Below are 19,719 nucleotides of genomic sequence, written 5' to 3'. Positions count from 1 at the left end.
CTTTCGGGAGTATAACATAAACAACTTGAAGAAAGTGATAATCCTTGACAAGCGAAGAGCTAGATTAAACGTATGGAGAAAGTTATTGAAATTGCCACTGCTCGAAGGAAGACAACATGATTTATGCCACCCACCAAATTAGAAGCACAACAGAAGATTGGTGGGAGGGGGAAATTCTATATGAAAGCAAATGAAATTCCATTATATTGGACTAATTTCAAGTGAGTGTTTTTGGACAAGTATCTCTCAAAAACACTCAAAGTGAAAATTGAGCAAGAATTCCTAGAACTTAAGCAAGGCAATTGAGCAAGAATTCCTAGAACTTAAGCAAGGCAATATGTCAGTACAGGAGTTCACCAATGATCAGTGCATTTTGGATGCACGTTCTTCCATGTTTTTACTTAAGCATTTCTTCGGTTTGCTTTGATTATTTTTATGTTTTAATGTGTTTTCATAATTTATGTTATTTTTGCACTTATTTAATTTTCGTATTTAATTTTCAGCATTAGCACCTTTCGCGAGAAAAATCATATCTTGAGCTAGGAGTATCGGATTGAGACGTGCTACCAGTCGATGGAAAGCTAAGAAAAAGATCTACAATTTTTATTCAGAAGTCGAGAGCTGAATCAGACTGTAGCAGGGCCATAAATTTCGTTGAAGCTGCTGCATTATTTTTATATTTTGTTTGGGTTAGTTGTATTGGGCCCGGATCGTACATTTGACCGGGTTGAGTTGTGAAACGGGTTTGGGTGTTTTTACCTAGGTTAGGCAACCAAAAACAGGGTTACGTTTTTCTATTCAGGTGCGATTTTTTGAGAGCTAGCAAGATGACTATGGAGAATTAATCCATTTTGAATCAACCTGCTGTAATTCAGAATTCGCTTTGAGGTTTTTATTTATTCTAATTTGTTTCCTTTGAATTCTTCTTATAATTCCAATTATTTGCTTAATCTAATTGTTGCTATAGGATAGAATCCTTAAATTCAATTGATGAATGATGATCCCGAATCAATTTCATGTTAACATAGCTTTTATTTTATCACGAACGATCAAGTTGCGTCTGCTTAATTCACAATAGTTTTTAATCCGTTTGCTTAATTCGGAATTTGGGAATATTACTCGCATAATTTCCTTTACGCTTGTTAATGGTAATTGTAATCGAATAGGAGCAGACTCGTTAGGGATTTGGAATTTTATAAGAATCAATGATAAGTAGGAAGATGATGCAGTAGGTTGGTTCGTGTCAGCTTATTTTATAATCACTTTTCATAATCACTTATTCTAAATCGAATTGAAACCCCCATATTTTGTTTTCATACTTGGTTAATTTGTCAAGAGTCCTTGCGATACGATACTCGAGGTGTCGCTTTCCGTTTACTATATATTATTACTCGTTTTGACCCGCGTGCGACAGCGGATCAAATTGGCGCCGTTGTCGGGGACTCTTATAGATCTTAACCAATATTATAATTTTAGGTATTGTGTTTTAGCATTTTTTTTCTCTAAACTTCTTGTGTCTTGGTATTTTTTCGGTTTAGGATTAAAAAAAATCTGTTTTTAAACAAATTATCTCAGATTATTCCGATTTTTTGTCGATTCATTAGGAAAAAATCAGTAATCAAAAGCCTCTATTTATGAAATAAATAATGGATGCCGCCCTAAAAAAACTGAAATTCCTTATTTTTCTATTTTTTATGATTTTATTTCTGTTTTGGTAGTTTCAGAAAATTCCGAAAAAATTCTCAAAAATTTTAATTGACGTCATTAGATTAATTTTGGTGTTAGTTTACTTTTCTAAATTTATTTTAATCGTTTTCCTTCATTGTGTTTGTTTTTACAATGGCTGATAATAGAACCTTAAGGCAGTTAGCTGCTCCTGATGTGAATTATAATGGTTTGTGTATTGAATATGATGCTGCCGTTGTTCCTTTTGAATTAAAATCGGATTTAATACACTTGTTGCCAAAGTTTAGTGGTCTTGTAGGTGAAGATCCACACAAGCATTTGAAAGAGTTCCAGGTGGTGTGTTCTACACCATTGAAGCCTGAAGGAATAACTGAAGACCATATCAAACTTCGAGCTTTTCCTTTTTCATTGCAGGGTACAGCAAAGGATTAGATATATTATCTTGAGCCAAATTCGATCACAAGCTAGAATGCTCTAAAAAGAGTGTTCTTAGAGAGATACTTCCCTGCCTCTAGAGCAGCCTCGATCAGAAAAGAGATTTATGGTATTAGACAGGATAATGAGTCACTTGCTGAGTATTGGGAAAGATTCAAGAAATTAATATCTAATTGTCCTCAGCACCAGATCACCGAGCAACTCCTCATCCAATACTTTTATGAGGGGTTGTTACCGATGGACAGGAACATTCTTGATGCTGCTAGTGGTGGAGCATTAGTCGATAAAACCCCAGCTGCTGCCAAAGCCCTTATTGAAAATATGTCTCTTAATTCTCAACAGTTCACCACTAGAGACAATTCTGTGCAAAGCAAAGGCGTGAGTCAAATTCAAGTTTCTTCCAACAAAGCTTTAGAGACCAGAATTGACGAACTCACTGCCTTAGTCAAACAGCTGGCAGTAGCAAAACCTCAAACAGCAACTTTGTGTGGCATTTGTACTTCTCTTGAGCACCCGACCGATACTTGTCCTATTCTGAGAGACGAGTCCATTACTGAGCTGCCACAAGCTTATGCAGCCAACCTTTACAATCAAAACAGGTACAACAACACTCCTGACCTGTCCACCAACAAATACCATCCCAATTGGAGGAACCATCCCAACCTTCGATATGGAAACCCGCAAACCAGCCAACAACAGAACTCACCTCAAGTGGCTGCCCCTGCACCTTCCGAACCATCCTTGGAGGATCTTGTTAAGCAAATGGCCGTGAACAACCTCCAGTTCCAACAAAGGACCGATGCTAGCATTCAGACCTTGAACACACAGATGGGACAGCTTGCTACTCAAATAAATAACATGCAAGCTCAAGGTTCGAACCAACTTCCAGCCCAGACAGTTGTCAATCCGAATGGTCCTAATGCTAATGTGAGCGCAATTTCTTTGAGATCCGGAAAAGTTACAGAACCAGCCCCTAAAAAAAATAAAAAAATCATTGAGGTAACTTCTGAACTTTCTCCTTCTGAGCCTCACCCAGCTGAACTTTCTTCTCCTTCTTCTGTTGTGGTCGAAACTGAAAAAATTAAAGAAAGGGAGTATGGGCCACCAGTCCCCTTCCCACATAGAGTTCTGAAAAATAAAAGAATTGAGGAGGGAGACAAAGAAAGAGAGATATTGGATGTTTTCCGAAAGGTTGCGGTAAACATTTCGCTACTTGATATTATTAAGCAGGTTCCTAAGTATGCAAAGTTTCTGAAAGATTTGTGTACCAACAAGAGGAGGATTAAGGGAAGTGAAAGAGTAAACTTAGGACGAAATATTTCTGCCTTTATTCAGCCCAAACAATCATCCAAACAGATTGTAGGTGAGCAAAATGTTTCAGCCCTCACTACTCAGGTTCTGCCATAAAAGTAGAAGGATCCGGGAACATTTGTTATTCCTTGTACCATCGGGGATAGTAAATTTGAGAATTGCATGCTTAATTTGGGAGCGGGCAGTAATGTTATGTCTACTTCTGTTTATAATAACCTTTGTCTTGGTCCTTTGCAGCATACAGGTTTAATCATTCAATTGGCGAACAGGAGCAACGCTCGACCCGTCGGGGTAGTCGAAGATGTTCTTGTTCAAGTTAACGATTTGATTTTTCCTGCAGATTTCTATATTCTAGACATGGAAGGAGAAACCAAGACAAGCAGAGCTCCCATCATTTTAGGCAGACCGTTCATGAAAACGGCGAAGACGAAAATTGATGTTGACGATGGAACCATGTCCATGGAATTTGGTGACATTGTCGCAAAATTTAACATTTTTGATGCCATGAAACACCCTGTGGAGGAGCATTCCGTTTTTCATATTGAGTTGATTTCTGAACTAGTTGATGACACTTGTTCGGAATTATTTTCTCTTGATTTTCCATCTCTCTCTGGTTTTGATGATATTTATTCATGTTTTGATTGTACTGACACTAACGTTTGTGTTGTTTGTGCTGAGATTGATGCTGCCTTGCAGGGTGATAGTATAAACAAAGTTGTTTATTTGGATGAAGCTCTTGACATTCCGGCTGCCCCAAACATATCATCCATTGAACAACCACATTCTTTAGAGCCTAAACCACTTCCCAAGGATTCATATTATTCATCAAAGTTTCAACTTAATCAGAAATATAAGAAGGGAATTAGATGGACCATGGATGACAATCGTGATCTTAGCCCATCCATATATATGCATAGGATCTTACTTAAAGATGAAATAAAAGTAGTGAGGCAGCTCCGTAATCCTTTGATTCTTGATGTTGTGAAAATGGAGATCACTTTCACGCGCCCATTCAACACTTTTACTTATCAAAGATTCTTCTTTGATCCTGAAATACAAGGCGAATGCACTAATCAAAATTTCAAGGTCAATGGACACTGCCCAAAGCTACTACATGAGAACCCGACTCTGGAAGAAGAGACTGTAGAAGAACTCTCTTTGGGAAAGGCTGCTTATGCAATCACTTATCCGCCTTGACTTCTCGGGTGTGTTCTTTCCTTTCTCTCACTCTTATTTTATATTTATGCTCTTTCATTGAGGACAATGTATGTTTTAAGTGTGGGGGAGGGAACCATTTATTCGTTTGTTTCGTTTGTTTTCCTTGTTTTTGTTAGTGTTTTGTTTGTTTTCAGTCATAAAAAAAATAAAAAAAATACATCTTCTTGAAAGTTTTAGGCTATAGGTTACTTTAAGTCGAGTTTGCGGAGACTTGGGAAAAATTCACAAGATCGGTATTGTTTTAACACCGTAAGTCTCCTGCATATGGAAATTGAGTTGAATTTTTATTATGTTTTAGCCTTACATTCTCATCCTCTGACAGCTCTTGAGTAATTTATTTCAGTAGTCAGCACCATCTCACACACACTCTATGCAGGGAAGTCGATGAATATAAGTGAGTATTCCGAAAAAGAAAAAAAAAAGAGAAAGAAAAGGGAATGCACCTTCTAAGTTTGGTGACCCTCACACAGTCACTTAACCCAACGGATATAGAACCTTCAAAAAAATTGAAAATAAGACTCTTTTGTAGTTGGTTCAGCGGGTTCTGGTGTTGAACTTGGTAGGGCGGATTACGGTTCGATCCCCCGCAACTACAATTGAGTAAGCAAAGGGTTATGTCACTTAAGTACCAGAACCCCGTGCAAAAAGGATCAGAGTCACTAACCGGTCGCCTTGCTATGGGTGTGTGGAGATAACAGGCTTAATGTGATTGCGCCTGAATGAAAAAGAGTCAAAGAAGGATGAGTAAGTTAGGCTTTAATATAATAACATGATTCGAGTTGATTTGTGTTCAGGAGATTTATGTCTGCATAACTGTGGATTAGTGTTCTTACAATGTCCTTAGTATGCAAGATTAGTACCTATCGAAGCAAACTTAACCGAAGATGACTTGTAGCCTAGAATGAGTAACCGTTGATGTGTCTGTGTTTTGTTTTGTTTTTCATTTTGCTCGGAGTGCAAAAGTTCAAGTGTGGGGGAATTTGATCAGTGCATTTTGGATGCACGTTCTTCCATGTTTGTACTTAAGCATTTCTTCGGTTTGCTTTGATTATTTTTATGTTTTAATGTGTTTTCATAATTTATGTTATTTTTTGCACTTATTTAATTTTCGTATTTAATTTTCAGCATTAGAAGCTTTCGCGAAAAAAATCATATCTTGAGTTAGGAGTATTGGATTGAGACGTGCTACCAGTCGATGCAAAGCTAAAAAAAAGATCTACAACTTTTGTTCAGAAGTCGAGAGCTGAATCAGACTGTAGAAGGGCCAGAAATTTCGTTGAAGCTACTGCATTATTTTTATATTTTGTTTGGGTTAGTTGTATTGGGCCCGAATCGTACATTTGACCGGGTTGAGTTGTGAAACGGGTTTGGGTGTTTTTACCTAGGTTAGGAAGCCAAAAACAGGGTTACGTTTTTCTGTTCAGATACGATTTTTTGAGAGCTAGCAAGATGACTATGGAGAACTAATCCCTTTTGAATCAACCTGCTATAATTCAGAATCCGCTTTGAGGTTTATTAATTCCAATTTGTTTCCTTTGAATTCTTCTTATAATTCCAATTATTTGCTTAACCTAATTGTTGCTATAGGATAGAATCCTTAAATTCGATTGATGAATAATGATCCCGAATCAATTTCGTGTTAACATAGCTTTTATTTTATCACGAACGATCAAGTTGCGTCTGCTTAATTCACAACGGTTTTTAATCCATTTGCTTAATTCGGAATTTGGGAATATTACTCGTATAATTTCCTTTACGCTTGTTAATGGTAATTGTAATCGAATAGGAGCAGACCCGTTAGGGATTTGGAATTTTGTAAGAATCAATGATAAGTCGGAAGATGATGCAGTAGGTTGGTTCGTGTCAGCTTATTTTATAATCACTTATTCTAAATCGAATTGAAACCCCCATATTTTGTTTTCATACTTGGTTAATTTGTCAAGAGTCCTTGCGATACGATACTCGAGGTGTCGCTTTCCGTTTATTATATATTATTACTCGTTTTGACCCGCGTGCGACAGCAGATCAACCAAAAAGATTGAAGAGTTATCCCTTTATTCCTCCCACAATGATTATGCTACAAATGAGAAATGGAAGATTAACCAGTACAAGTATGCTTTGCAGGGTGATATAGATCACACTGTGGAACAACAAGATTTTGAGTCTTATGATGATTTGGTTCAAAAAGCTTATGTTATTGAATCTAATATTAGAAAGATGAACAAATACGAAACTTTTCCTATGGAAAAAGAAGATAATATAGGAAGTATAACCAAATATTGAAACCCAAGGGCTCTCCAAACAAAAGGAAGCTAACTCAATCCTCCAAGATGCCTTGACCAAGTCAAAATTGTGGAAATCCACGTGTTGGTGAATGTATGAAAAGAAAAGGTGTATGTTTTCTATGCAAGCAACCTAGACACATGAAATAGGAATGCCCTCAGTTAAAGAACAAAGGTGGTGGTGATACTACGAAAACCAGTCAAGGGAGAGTTTATACATTGGAGAAAAAGAAGGCACAAAAAAACAATGATTTAATTGTTGGTACGTGTTTCATAAATTAATCATATATTTTATTCTTTTGTGTTAAAGTGTAATCCAGATTCACATTTAAGATAGATTTAATTTGATTAGCATTTGAATTTCATTTGGTTTTAATGTGTGTATATATACTGAACTTGCATTTCTGTTAGAGCATAATCATTTCATTGTAACCGTTTCTGTTCTGAAAGAAAGTTAGTTACAGACTTACATTCTCTCTCTTCCATCTTCATCACCTTCATATTCTTCCTCTTGTGCACCAACAATGGTATCTAGAGCTCCAATTCAGATCCACGGGAAACACCAAGGGAAACACGAGTAAATATGGGGCATGTGTGATTGATTTAGGTTCTGGAATTCATAGTGAATTGAAGTTCGAAATCATAACAGAATCACATTTCTTGATTCTAAGGGATTGAGAAACATGAGTGTTTGGTGAGATCTTAGTGAATTCTTGTATAAGATCAAAGATGAACAGTGGAAACAGCAGCTTGAATATGAAGCTTCCAGTCTTTGATGGAAATAATTGGAATCAATGAATGATTCAGATGTGTGTGTTATTTGGCGTTAAAGATGTCCTTGATCTCGTCAGTGGAGGTTATGCAATTGTTATAGAAAATACAACTGGAGCACAGAGGAATATGAGTCGAGAAATAAGGAAGAAGAATCAGAAAGCTTTGTTCTACATCCATCAGTGTGTGAATGTGAATGTGTTTGAGAAGACCACGATTCAACAACAACGAAGGTTACGTGGGACATATTGGTATATTGCTATGGACGTGATGCGTCAGTGAAAAAGGTGAAGCTTTAGTCTCTATGTAAGAAGTATGAGAATCTCAACATGAAGAACAATGAGAAGGTACCAAATTACATCTATAAAGTGATTTTGATCACAAATGAGATTAAATCTTATGGAGAGACTCTCTTTGAACAAGTAATCATTGAAAAGGTATTAACATCTCTTACTCCTTAATTTAATCACATCGTTGTAGAAAATTAACATTCTAAGGACCTTAGAACCATGAGAATTGAAAAGTTACATATCATTTTAGAGGGACAAAAGTTGCGTCTGAATGAGAGAAACTCGGAAATAGAGGTAGAGCATGCTCTTAAAGCATCTTTTGGTAAGAAGAATCAGAAGCAGTCTTGGTTAGAGATCAATAAGAGGTATGGTGGTGGCTATCAGAAGTCAGAAGTCTTCAAATATGATGAGAAGAAACATCAAAAAGGAAAGGAGAAGTTTGACAAGAAGAAGGTTCAATGTTACTGTTGTGAGAAGTTTGGTCACTTTGCTGCTAATTGTTGGTCAAATAAGGAAAGAAAATCAGAAGAAGCAAATATAGCCAGCGGAGAGTCTGATGATGAACTTATGTTATTGATGACTTCTAAGTTAGATGTTGGATATTTGATAGACTGGTGGTATATGGACATTAGCTGCCCAAATCACCTAACTGGAAACAAACAATGGCTTATTAGTTTTTATTCTAGAAAGAGGACAAAAACTAGACGTGTTGATGATAAGTATTTGAATGTTGAAGGAATGGGAAATGTAAAGATCAAATTGAAGAATGGAAAACATGTTCTGATCAAGGATGTTTGGTATGTTCCTGGCATGAAAAGCAATTTGATGAGTGTAGGTCAACTAATTGATAAAGGTTTCTAGTTACTATCAAGGATAATCTCTTGAAGTTGTATGATTCTGATCAGAAGCTAATTATGTAGTCTGAATAGGGAAGCAACAAAGCATTAAATCTGAATGTGGAAACAAATGAAACTAAATCCCTTAGTGCAGAAGGTGATGAAGGTCATAGTGAGTTGTGGCACAAGAGATTGGGGCATCTGAACTTCAAAAGCTTAGGGAATATGAGTTCTAAGAAGTTGGTACGTGGCATTCCTAATATTGTGAAGCCTAAGAAGTCATGTGAAATATGCCTGAAAGGTAAGAAATCTAGACTGCCATTTGCATTATAAGTGGATCCAAGAGCAAAACATGTTTTAAGAGTAGTGCATTCTGATGTATGTGGACCATTTGAAGTACCTTCACTTAAAGGAAACAAGTAATTTGTATCATTTGTGGATGGATTCACAATAATGACATGAGTAACACTCATCAAGTTTAAGCATGATGTGTTTACTGAGTTTCAGAAGTTCAAGGTGAAGGCTGAAAAACAAAGTGGTCAGAAGTTGAAAATTCTCAGAATTGGTGGTGGAGGTGAGTAAAACTCTATAGGGTTCAGAAGGTTCTGTTAAAAGAATAGAATTGAACATGAGGTTACTGCTCCATACACTCCTCAACACAATGATCCTGCTGAAAGAAGAAACTAAACTTTGTTTGATATGATAAGGAGCATGCTGAAGGAGAAGAAGCTCCCTCACATCTTGTGGGGAGAAGTTATTTCCACTGCAACATATGTCTTCAACAGATGTCCAACTAAGAAGCTAGAGGAAATTGTTCCTTTTGTGTAATGGAATGGAGATAAGTAAAGCGTGATCCATCTGAAGGTGTTTGGTTATGTTTGTTATAAACCTGTCCTAGATGCTAAGAGAAGGAAGTTGGATGACAGAAGTAGAGTCATATTGCTTGTAGGGCACCACAATACAGGTGCTTATAAGCTTTATTGTGTTGTCACTAGAAAAGTTAAATTCAGTCAAGATGTCATTGTAAAAGAATCAGAAGCGTTGGATTGGAACAAGTCTCAATCCAACTCTGGTGCAATGTTAACACCTGAGTTAACTTCGGAAGATATCTCAGAATCTAAAGGATTTTATGAGTCTGAAGATGAGTCAAAGTCTGAAGGTGACTCTGATGGTGATGGAGAGTCTGAAGGTGAGTCTGACTCCGAAGGTGAATTTGATTATGGTCCAGATTCTAATGATGATCCAGACTTTGGTGGTAATCATGCCTTTGAAGGTGGTTTTACCTCTGAAGGTGGACCAAACCCTGAAGGTAGTCCAAAATCTAATATTGTTCCATCCTCTGAAGAAGATTCTAAATAAGTTCAAAGACCACAAAGAATCAGACAAATATCAAGAATATTTATAGAGTTTGTCATGTTGCAAGATACTGAGATAGACTGTAAAAGGGAAGTCATTCAGTGTGCCATGTTGGTAGACTTTGAACTAGTAAGTACTGAATAATCTCTCAAGAATAAAGTATGGTTGAAGGCCATGAAAGAATAACTTGAGGCTATAGAAAGATACAAGACTTGGGAGTTAATCAAGCTTCCAAATAATAAGAAATCCATAAGTGTAAGATGGGTTTACAAGTTGAAACTAAAGCCAAATAGATAAGTTGGCAAACACAAAGCAAGAAATTGGCCTCTGATGCATTTAGATGTGAAATTTTCATTTCTAAATGGTCATTTACAAGAGGAAGTTTATGTATCACAACCTCCTGGATTTGTGAAAAAGAATCAAGAAGGGATGGTGTACAAGCTACATAAAGCCTTATATGGACAGAAATAAGCTCCTAAAGCCTGAAATCTATAAATTGATTTATTTTTCAAGCTTCAAGGATTCAGAAAATGTGAGATGAAGTATGGTGTTTATGTTCAGGATATATCTGACAGTAATATGATTATGGTGTGTCTCTATGTTGATGACATATTGCTAATACGGAGTTGTTCAGATGAGATAGTTAAGTTCAAGAAGGTGTTGATGAATGAATTTGAGATGACTGATATAGGAAATATGGTATATTTTCTAGGGATGGAGACTTTGTACTCTGATAAGGGTATAATCTTGCATCAATTAAAGTATGAATTTGAGCTTCTAAAAATATTTGAGCTAACAAATTGCAAGTCTTCAATCACACCTGATGAAACAAACCATATTGAGGATGATGATGTAGATGCTAGAACTTTTAAACAGTTAGTGGGATCATTGTGATATCTCTACAATACTAGAACTGACATTTGCTATGAAGTTGGAATGATGAGTAGGTTTATGAACAAAAAAAAGTGGTCACATTACCAAGCTGTTGTCAGAATACTGAGGTACATTAAGGGGACTCTGAAGTATGGAGTTTTGTTCCCTTCTGATGTTGAAGCCAATTCATAGTTGATATGCTATTCAGAATCTGAATTGTATGGAAACAGAGTTGACAGAAGAAGTACTTACGGATATTTCTTCAAGTATCTGGGATGTCCCATTTCTTGGTGTTCCAAGAAGCAACCAGATGTTGCATTATTAACCTGTGAAGCTGAGTATATTGCGGGTGCTTTGACTGCTTGTCAAGATGTTTGGATTCTGAACTTACTACAAGAGCTGAAGATCAAGGTGAGCAAGCCTATGAAGTTGATGATTGACAACAAATTAGCTATAAGCATTGCCAAGAATCCAGTGTTGCATGGAAGAAGTAAGCACATTGACACAAAGTTCTATTTTCTGAGAAACCGTGTTCAAAATGAAGTGCTTGAAGTTGTTCACTGTAACCCTCAGAAGTAGTTGGCAGATGTTCTAACAAAAGCAATCAAGATTGGACAATTTATCCATTTGAGGAATGGAATTGGCGTTGTTGATTTTACATGCCTCAAAAAAATAAGTAGTTATTTCCACATTGTTGAACAATACTCATCAAATGATTCAGTGCCTCTATGCCAAAGATCTAAGTTTCTATCTCATTTTCGTTGTGACCTCAGAACTAGAACGCATACCTAGTGACATACCAATAGTGAATGAGTACCAACATGTTTCGTTGGATGATATCGCAACCTTGTCGCTAGAACAAGAGATTGAATTCTCAATCGATTGTATTCTATTAGCATAACCAGTATTAATGGAACCTTATAGAATGTCCTTAGTTGAATTGAAAGAACTAAAGGCATTGTTAGGAGAATTAATTCAGAAGCACTTTATCAGACCCATTGTATCCCCTTGGGGTGCACTAGTATTACTGGTGAAGAAGAAGGATGGCTATTGTCAACTCAATTAAGTCACCATCAAGAATAAATACAGGTTGCCTCAGATTGATGATTTGTTGGATCACATTCAATAACCAATGTGTTTTCCATAATTGATCTGAGATCAGACTATCACCAAATAAGAATTAAATCATCCTATGTGTCTAAAATAACTTTTCGAACTCGTTACGGGCACTATGAATTTCTAATTATTCCTTTTGGTGTGACTAACACTCTGTCACGGTGCAAAAACAAACAGAGTCGCCATCGAACTTTATTTATTCCCAAAGAGGGAAAGGGAAAATATCGATAAAACCCATGAAAAACAAAAAGAAATAGTCGTCGCAACCAAATCGGATCAGGAGTCGGTTATGCAAGGGGATTATATTAGCACCATTCACATTTGTTGTACTCAACGGGACTCATTTAGTTAGTTCTGTGTAAGAGTTTTAGTATGATATCAGTATGCGATCTTCTGCCTATTGAGTGAGAAACGAGAAAGAAAGAAAGGAAAGACTTAGGATTTTTAATATTAATGTGTCAGACAAGATTTCACAATTCAGCTCCTACGTATCTTCAGGTGCTATGAAGAACTCAAGGCATACGTAGTTCTACTAAAATAGAACTACTGGATTGATTGCTTTTAGAGAGTGATGCTTAGATCGCATTTGAGCGGTTAAACCTATAGTTGCTGCTCGTTCTTGGAGGTTGAAGTCTTTGTTTGTTTCGCGTCGAAATTGATATAGCATACTCTTTTCTGAAAATATTTTCGGGGTCGCACAAGGGCGGAAAACAAGTTTGATGAGTTTGAGTTGATTTTAAGTGGAGACAGGCATTCAAGCAATGAGCTCTACTATAGTATTTAAATGCCCAAAAAGGAAGAGGCCTAAGCCCAATCATTCTCTTTTCATCCAAAAGTTTATTTATGAAAATGTGTGGCAAATTAGGTCAAAGTTCATTAACGGAAGACGATTATTCAGACAGGGATCTCTACTACAGTGTCCAAACAATCGGGAAAGAGAAGGTCGATACTCAATCAATCCTTTTCTTCTATAAGAGAAATGACCTAATTCTGGTAATTATTGTATTTTAATATGGAAGATGAATGTTTGAACATGGAGCTCTACAACAGTATCCTAACATTCGAGAAAAGAGAAAGTCCAAACCTAATTAGCTTCTTCCATTTTTATTGTGAAAAGCTTTAAAAAAACTGAGGGACGACTCGACTTTGGATCAAGTGTCATAAGTTTGATTATGAAAAGAGTTTGGATGTGACGGGGGTTCGTCAGATTCTTTCGCGGTGACTGTTTAGTTTTTGTCTTTGAATTTGTGAGTCGTTTTTGTGATTTGTTGATGTTAGGATGTGTTGGAGGAAAAAGAAGGTTTAGGTTGAAGTTGAGGAGATGGTGTAGATGTGATGTTGTTGTTTCGGTTTAAAGAATGAATAATAAGGACGAATGGCTTGGTGTGAAAATGGAAGATTCAAGGTGAGTTTGTGTATGGTGAAGGGAGGATGAAAGAGGAAGTTGTTTCAAGATCTTGTGTTGTGGTTATGGAGGTGAGTTGTAATAAGTTAGAGTTTCTGCAAAAATGAAATGGAAGGTGGTTATGGAGTAAAGGAGGTGATGGTTTTGTGAGTGAAAGTTTATGATGAGGATGATATATTTTTGCAGAGGAAAAAGAGTGAGTTTTTATGAAAAGCTGAAGGCGTATCAGTGGTGGTTTAGAGGTGAGAGGAAAGAGATATTTTCAATGTTGTATTGTTGTGTTTCAACATGCATACGTGATGCAGAGTAAAGAACAAAAAAAACTACTCCTCCCCCAATGCCATGTGTCCCTTCCTATTGGGGAGGTTAGGGAATATTTTTCTTAATTTTTCTTAGTTTAAAAAGATTGATTCTTAATATAAAGAAAATGCTAAAATTAAAGTTTAAAAATTAGAACAAAATTAATAAAACAAAATAAAATCATATTTAAAATAATAATTAATTCTAATTAAACATATTGATTAATTTGCTAAAAAAATAAAAATGATTAAATTAAAAATGAATAAAAATCGGACATAAAAATGCCCGATAAAATAAATTGGACGCATTAAAATAATCACGCGAAATAATCTTCTTGGAAACATACGGATTTTGATCAAATTTTAAAATAAAAATTGATCGGTTAAAAGGCTCAGACTGATTAAAATGTGATTGAAAAAGTAGTCGAAAAATAAAAACGAGCACATCAAGTTAAACTACGCGGAACGTAGATTAATAAAACTGACGTCTGCAAGTTCAATTTTGAAATTTTTCGCCCGTTAGTTCGAAGTATAGTTGCGAAACGATTCGATCGGTTTGTCTGTTAACCCAAAAAATTATTTCGAGTGACATTTTAAGTGTTATGCGAAACGAAATACATGATGTAACAAGTATAAAATGCAAATGTCTGGTGAATGTGCTGATTCACTAACTAAATACTTATGAATAGACAATCAGATGCAAATAAATCGCTCTTAGACCATTCACTTCTGATTCTCAATAACATTTAAACCAACAAAGATTCAGATGATGACAATACTCTTGATTGTCACTTTCTGAACCTCTGAAAACACAATACGATGGAGTAAATGAGGCATTGAGATTGAGAAATCAAATCTTTTTACTTCTCAATTAACAAATGACTGAACGAATGTCATCAAAATCAGATAAAATACTAGAACTCTCGACTTTTCATCTAAATTCTGATGAATGCTTTTAACTTATGAAATGCACGACAAAATAGATAGATTATACTATATTGATGCAAGTAAAAACTCAAGGTAAATTTTAGTGTATGACACGCTCCAACAATTTTCATGAATTATATGAATCATATCTTTCAGGCTTAACCAGATACATTTGTACATTAATGATCATCTAATTTATTCAAAAAACCCTCTAGAGGATGTCGAGCATTTTAGAGTAGTACTAGAAATTCTACGAGAAAATAAGCTTTATGCTAAGTTCACAAAATGTAATCTTGGTTAATATAAGTGAAATTTTTATGCCATGTAATATCACGAGGACAAGTGGCTATTGATCCATCCAATCTCGAAATAGTGTTAAATTTGGAAAGATCGACCGATGTTTCTGAAGTCACAATTTTTTTAGGTTTAATGAGTTACTGTTCAAGATTTATTATAAAATGCCCATATTATTTTCCTTTAATCCGAATAACTAGAAAAAATATGCCTTTTGTGTGAGATAATAAGTGTGAGCATAATTTCTAGGAACTCAAAAACAAACTAATGACGAATGCAACTGTATTAACTATTCTAGATAGATATGTATTTTTCTAGATATGTATTTTTCTGTCATCCCTATTTGTGAGTGTTTCTAATGGCATCAACATCATAAAAAATACGACCGAAAAAATAAGAGAAAAATAAGAACTTACTTCTTACTTATACTTCAAGACTTGCAAAAAATATTGAAGGTAATTTTGATTTTTTTAAAAATCAAAGACTTGTGAAGAATTTGTGAGTTTTACCTTCTCTAGTGGTTGAGAGTTATGAATTTTGAAAAATGTAAGAATAAGTAAGAAAATGTAAAATTTAGTGAAGTAAAAAGTATAAATTGAGAATTATACTTAAAAATAGAACTTTAAGATTTAATTTGTTAAACATTCATGTTGAATTGATTTTATAATAGTGATGTACTTTATTATTCTTACTTACAATAAATTAAATGACTTAACTAACAGAAACAAAGATATTAATTCAAACAGTTAAAACTTAAAACAACTTAAATCCAACCAACTTTGAGTATATTTCTATTTTTATGGAGAATATGAAAAATCATTTCCCTTCAAATTGATAACTCTTATGTTACAATTTTTTAAATAAAAAAAAAAACATTTACAAATCAACACACCTAATAAGTTGGTCAAGACATAAACAAGTGATTATAAGAGTCAATAACCACAATTACTCTCACATCAAATTTTTTTTCTTTTCCTTCTTATATAGTTTGTATCAAGAATCAAATAATTGTATCAACATTCTTTCATCTATACAATCATATGATGAAATCATGCAAGTGAATATCATCAAAGAATACAACTATTGAGTATTGAATACATTATCTCTTTCCAAACAAGATTGATTCATAGGGTGAAGTTCAATTGTAGATGACATTGCATGATCTTCCATCATGATAACTGATTGTTCACCAATTTGAGAAACTTGGTTTGATTCTTTGGTCATTCTTTGAAACAATGGAGGTGATTCCGCCTTATCATCATACTTATCAATCTTGCAACTGCTACCCATCTTCTCCAATTGAATACAGATTAAACCAAAAAAAAAAAAAAGCATGTTAAAGTTTTTGATGAATTCTTATACTTCTATGAATCAAATGGCGGAGAATGCGTGTTCGTAGATTATTCGAACCTGAGTCACAAGAGTGTAAAGAGGTAAGGTGCTGTAACTGCAAAGCACTTGAACAATTACACTGCATAACATGAAAACTAAGCAGTAAGATAAGAACTGAGAATAAAGAATACATCATATATGATTCTTAGAAGCAATATAAGTTTTTTGTTACCCCATTATAATTCTTGGGATGATGTAGGCGATTTTCTCCATAATGCATGAATCGAATCCATACGTTGACTGCATATAAGCGATAAAAATCAATGTTAGAGATTGACAAAAAGATTTACTAAGTTAAAGGTAAAAGGCGGTTCAATGCACTCACCCAAATCCAAAAGAAAAATGCGATCTCGTAAGCGTTTTGAAACAAAGTGAAGTGAAGTAAGTCGAGGACAATGGCCGGTCGGCCGAACCAAAAGTATTCATCTGATGGCTTGACTCGTTCAGTTGGATGTTCCTTTGCTACCGACTCCTGGCCTAAACGAGTGATTATGTGCTCTAACTTTGCCCCGACAAGAAGTAGTATCTGTTTCATCACCAAGCTGAATATAAGTTTCACTAATATTCCATTCTTAACATAGTAATGTTAACAAAATTACTCGTTTGGAAAGAATCTAGCCACTTACTATCAATGGTAAAAAGGCCAACCAGAAATAAGTGTGCCACCCTGCAGAGAAAAAACGCATATCGGTAGGTATATTTAAAAATGTGTTGTTAAAGAAAACATTGCTAAAGAGAGTTCTCGATTTACCGTCAAGATTCAGCAGCAAAAACAGCACGACAAAGACCCAAAGGTACCAGCTATGGAGGTAGTACAACAATAAAGATTGGTTGGTTAGCTGTAATTAGAGTACATATACTAATTCGTTTAAATAGACTATTCTAAATCTAATGGATCTGATTAATGAACCGAAATCGTAGAAAAACATGTTTGAGACTTTGAGCCCTCACCTTATGCCTACAACTTTTTTGAAGTCGACTTCAAGTGTCCGCATCATGTAATTATGAAAATTAAAATTGGGATCATTTGGATAGTGTTCCTGTAAAAAAAGGTTACAATACAAAGAAAATATATCTTCATGTCAGTCTAAGTAAATACTATGAAGTTAGCTATTTTTTCGAGAGATTAACCGTATATAACTTGACATGATTGTAACCTTGATAAATCCATGCCGCAGTGCAAGGTAGTCGTATTTTGTAATTGAGGAAAAAAATTGTTTGAAAAATGATCTCTGTCAACACAAACCCAATCAACAAAATTTCAAACTATAGGTAAAAGTCGGAATAAGAATAAATAAGGTTCCAAAGAAAACCGCGTAGAAAGTTCTAGGACTTACAAGCCAACCAACTACAGCTGCTTTTCTCCAATACCCCTGAGCATGCTTATTGAAGAACTCGTCTATCTCTAATCTAAGAGTTTCACCTGCAGGTGATAAAAAAAGCTAGAACTTTAGAAAAATCTAAAAAGTTAACTAGTTCATTTTCTTATATATTCATCATCTGGAATTTAAGATTCAAATTATGAAATTACCACTTGAGTTTATTGTCTTCTTCCTTGCATGATCCTCCCAGCTTTTCCACTGGCGAATCTATTTCAGATAAAATACAAACATAATTATGCTGCAATCCATAAATGGACTAATTTTTTTACTAGTAAGCACTATATCATCTTCATAGAGTATATCATATCGCCGATTTATTATTACCCTTGCACCTCCAAGTATCATTGTTGCGACACAGAATACTACATGTACAACGGCCAATACAAAGATGAAAATGTGAAGATGGTGCAATCCTTCCAGCGATAACAGTGGTACCTTCCCCTACTCGGGGTAAAAAAAGGAGGAATATAAATAGAAATCTTATTACATGCTTTCAATTCATGTAAATTCAGTTGCAACGTATAAAATGTGTCGACAATTACCTCTAGTCTACAATGCTGTGAACCAGTATCTGTAGATAAAAGCCTTCTTCTGTTGATTATAGTATCATAGTATATCAGTTCATGTTCTGAACCGTGAGAAGATCCAGGAGACCTCTTGCATGGAAGCATTTGGCTTGCATACTTAGGTGGAATGCAAATGTGGCTTATTAGACCTTGAAAGACAGTTAAGAGAAGGGAAATGAACCCTAAAAGCATCAACTCTGGTAAAAATATCACAGAGATACACATAAGTTAGGGTAAAGAATCATGTTAAAGTAGATTGTGTTTACCATTACTTTTTTTTATTGCCGATTCAAGTTCGTACTTAAAATTCTTTGCATGTCAAAATTGATTAATTTCAAGTTTGTATAAGAAACAACCTTCTTCCAATTTTGATAAGGCTCTATATAATGCTTGCTGCTTTTTCCTCTTTAGGTACTGTAAAATTCGATCCAATAAAAAGCTCATCATAAACAAGACAAGTCATTAAGTATATCAAAGCAATTAAAATGCAAGTACTGTTTTAAATTACTTATTCTTGCTGCCATGAATTGAAACCATAATGCTAAAGAATAGATTTGGAACATGAAGGTCACAGAAATATGAAAGCATGTATGTGCTGATTTACCTTTCCAAGGCCGTGAAGAGCACGCTCAACGCACAGAGAGATGAAAACAATGACAGAGCAAACAACTGCAACAATCCATGTTGGTGTATATTCAAGAGACTGGTTCAGTTCTTCTTCTTCTGCCATGTTCTTTTATCAACACAGTTTAGCAGAGCTATGTGTTGAAGACAATTCTCTTTTTTTTTTCTGTTCAATATATACATGTTGGACAGAAAGTGACATTTGTTAAAGGAAACTATATTCTGCACACTATTGATTCCAGCAAGCAAAGAATGTTTTTCCCTAGAAATCAAGGCATATACACAGCTAAATGGAGTTGGCATAAAAAGTAGAACCAGATTCTGAAGTTCTGATCACGATTATATTATGACAAAAAAACATAACTTGTTTAACACTCATGATACAAAATTTGCTTTTTAGACAGATTTTTTATTTTCTGAGATGAAGTTCTTGTATAAAAGAAGATAAAACAAACTGTGAAGGAGTGGTGTGTTCTTGCTTATGTGCCAAGTTTAGTTTGTTTCTGACATGCCACATGCTAAATAAGAGGATGATTCTTAGCAGTTACAACTATGCTTGTGCATTCATACATATAAAAAAATAGCTCCTACTCTAGTGGCTATTATAAAAAAATATTCTCTTTTCAGGTTCAAGGTTGATTCTCTCATCGTTATTA

The 19,719-nt window shown here is 35.1% G+C and overlaps 1 protein-coding gene across 2 annotated transcripts; it reads right to left on the bottom strand.

Annotated features, from left to right (window-relative positions):
• Window positions 1–16,011: 16,011 nt before the first annotated feature.
• LOC127075951 (MLO-like protein 13) lies at window positions 16,012–19,255 on the bottom strand. Of its 2 annotated transcripts, none has more exons than XM_051017490.1 (14): window positions 19,044–19,255; window positions 18,796–18,853; window positions 18,416–18,636; window positions 18,198–18,314; window positions 18,023–18,080; window positions 17,829–17,914; window positions 17,649–17,723; window positions 17,443–17,531; window positions 17,243–17,292; window positions 17,118–17,158; window positions 16,817–17,017; window positions 16,664–16,731; window positions 16,510–16,570; window positions 16,012–16,389 (listed from the first exon to the last, which is right to left on the bottom strand). In XM_051017490.1, exons 1-14 carry the CDS (start codon window positions 19,167–19,169, stop codon window positions 16,180–16,182), a joined length of 1,461 nt encoding a protein of 486 aa, XP_050873447.1. In that variant the 5' UTR covers window positions 19,170–19,255; the 3' UTR covers window positions 16,012–16,179. The 2 variants fall into 2 exon arrangements, with proteins under 2 accessions (XP_050873447.1, XP_050873455.1); XM_051017498.1 differs by having other exon boundaries at window positions 16,246–16,389; window positions 16,510–16,586.
• Between the last annotated feature and the right edge of the window lie 464 nt (window positions 19,256–19,719).

Source organism: Lathyrus oleraceus, chromosome 1 (assembly GCF_024323335.1).
Source record: "Lathyrus oleraceus cultivar Zhongwan6 chromosome 1, CAAS_Psat_ZW6_1.0, whole genome shotgun sequence".
Taxonomy (NCBI): Eukaryota; Viridiplantae; Streptophyta; class Magnoliopsida; order Fabales; family Fabaceae; genus Lathyrus; species Lathyrus oleraceus.
The sequence above is the reverse complement of the archived record's forward strand: the minus strand, read 5'-3'. Positions and strand labels throughout refer to the sequence as shown.

What these genes read in the sequence shown, in the direction of transcription:
- LOC127075951 (XM_051017490.1), bottom strand. Translation starts at nt 19,169, where the DNA reads ATGGCAGAAGAAGAAGAACTGAACCAGTCTCTTGAATATACACCAACA. An exon ending in CACAGCATTGTAGACTAGAG is followed by an intron (nt 18,315 to 18,415) that starts GTAATTGTCGAC and finishes TACCCCGAGTAG; the next exon opens with GGGAAGGTACCACTGTTATC. An exon ending in ATCCCAAGAATTATAATGGG is followed by an intron (nt 16,571 to 16,663) that starts GTAACAAAAAAC and finishes CATGTTATGCAG; the next exon opens with TGTAATTGTTCAAGTGCTTT.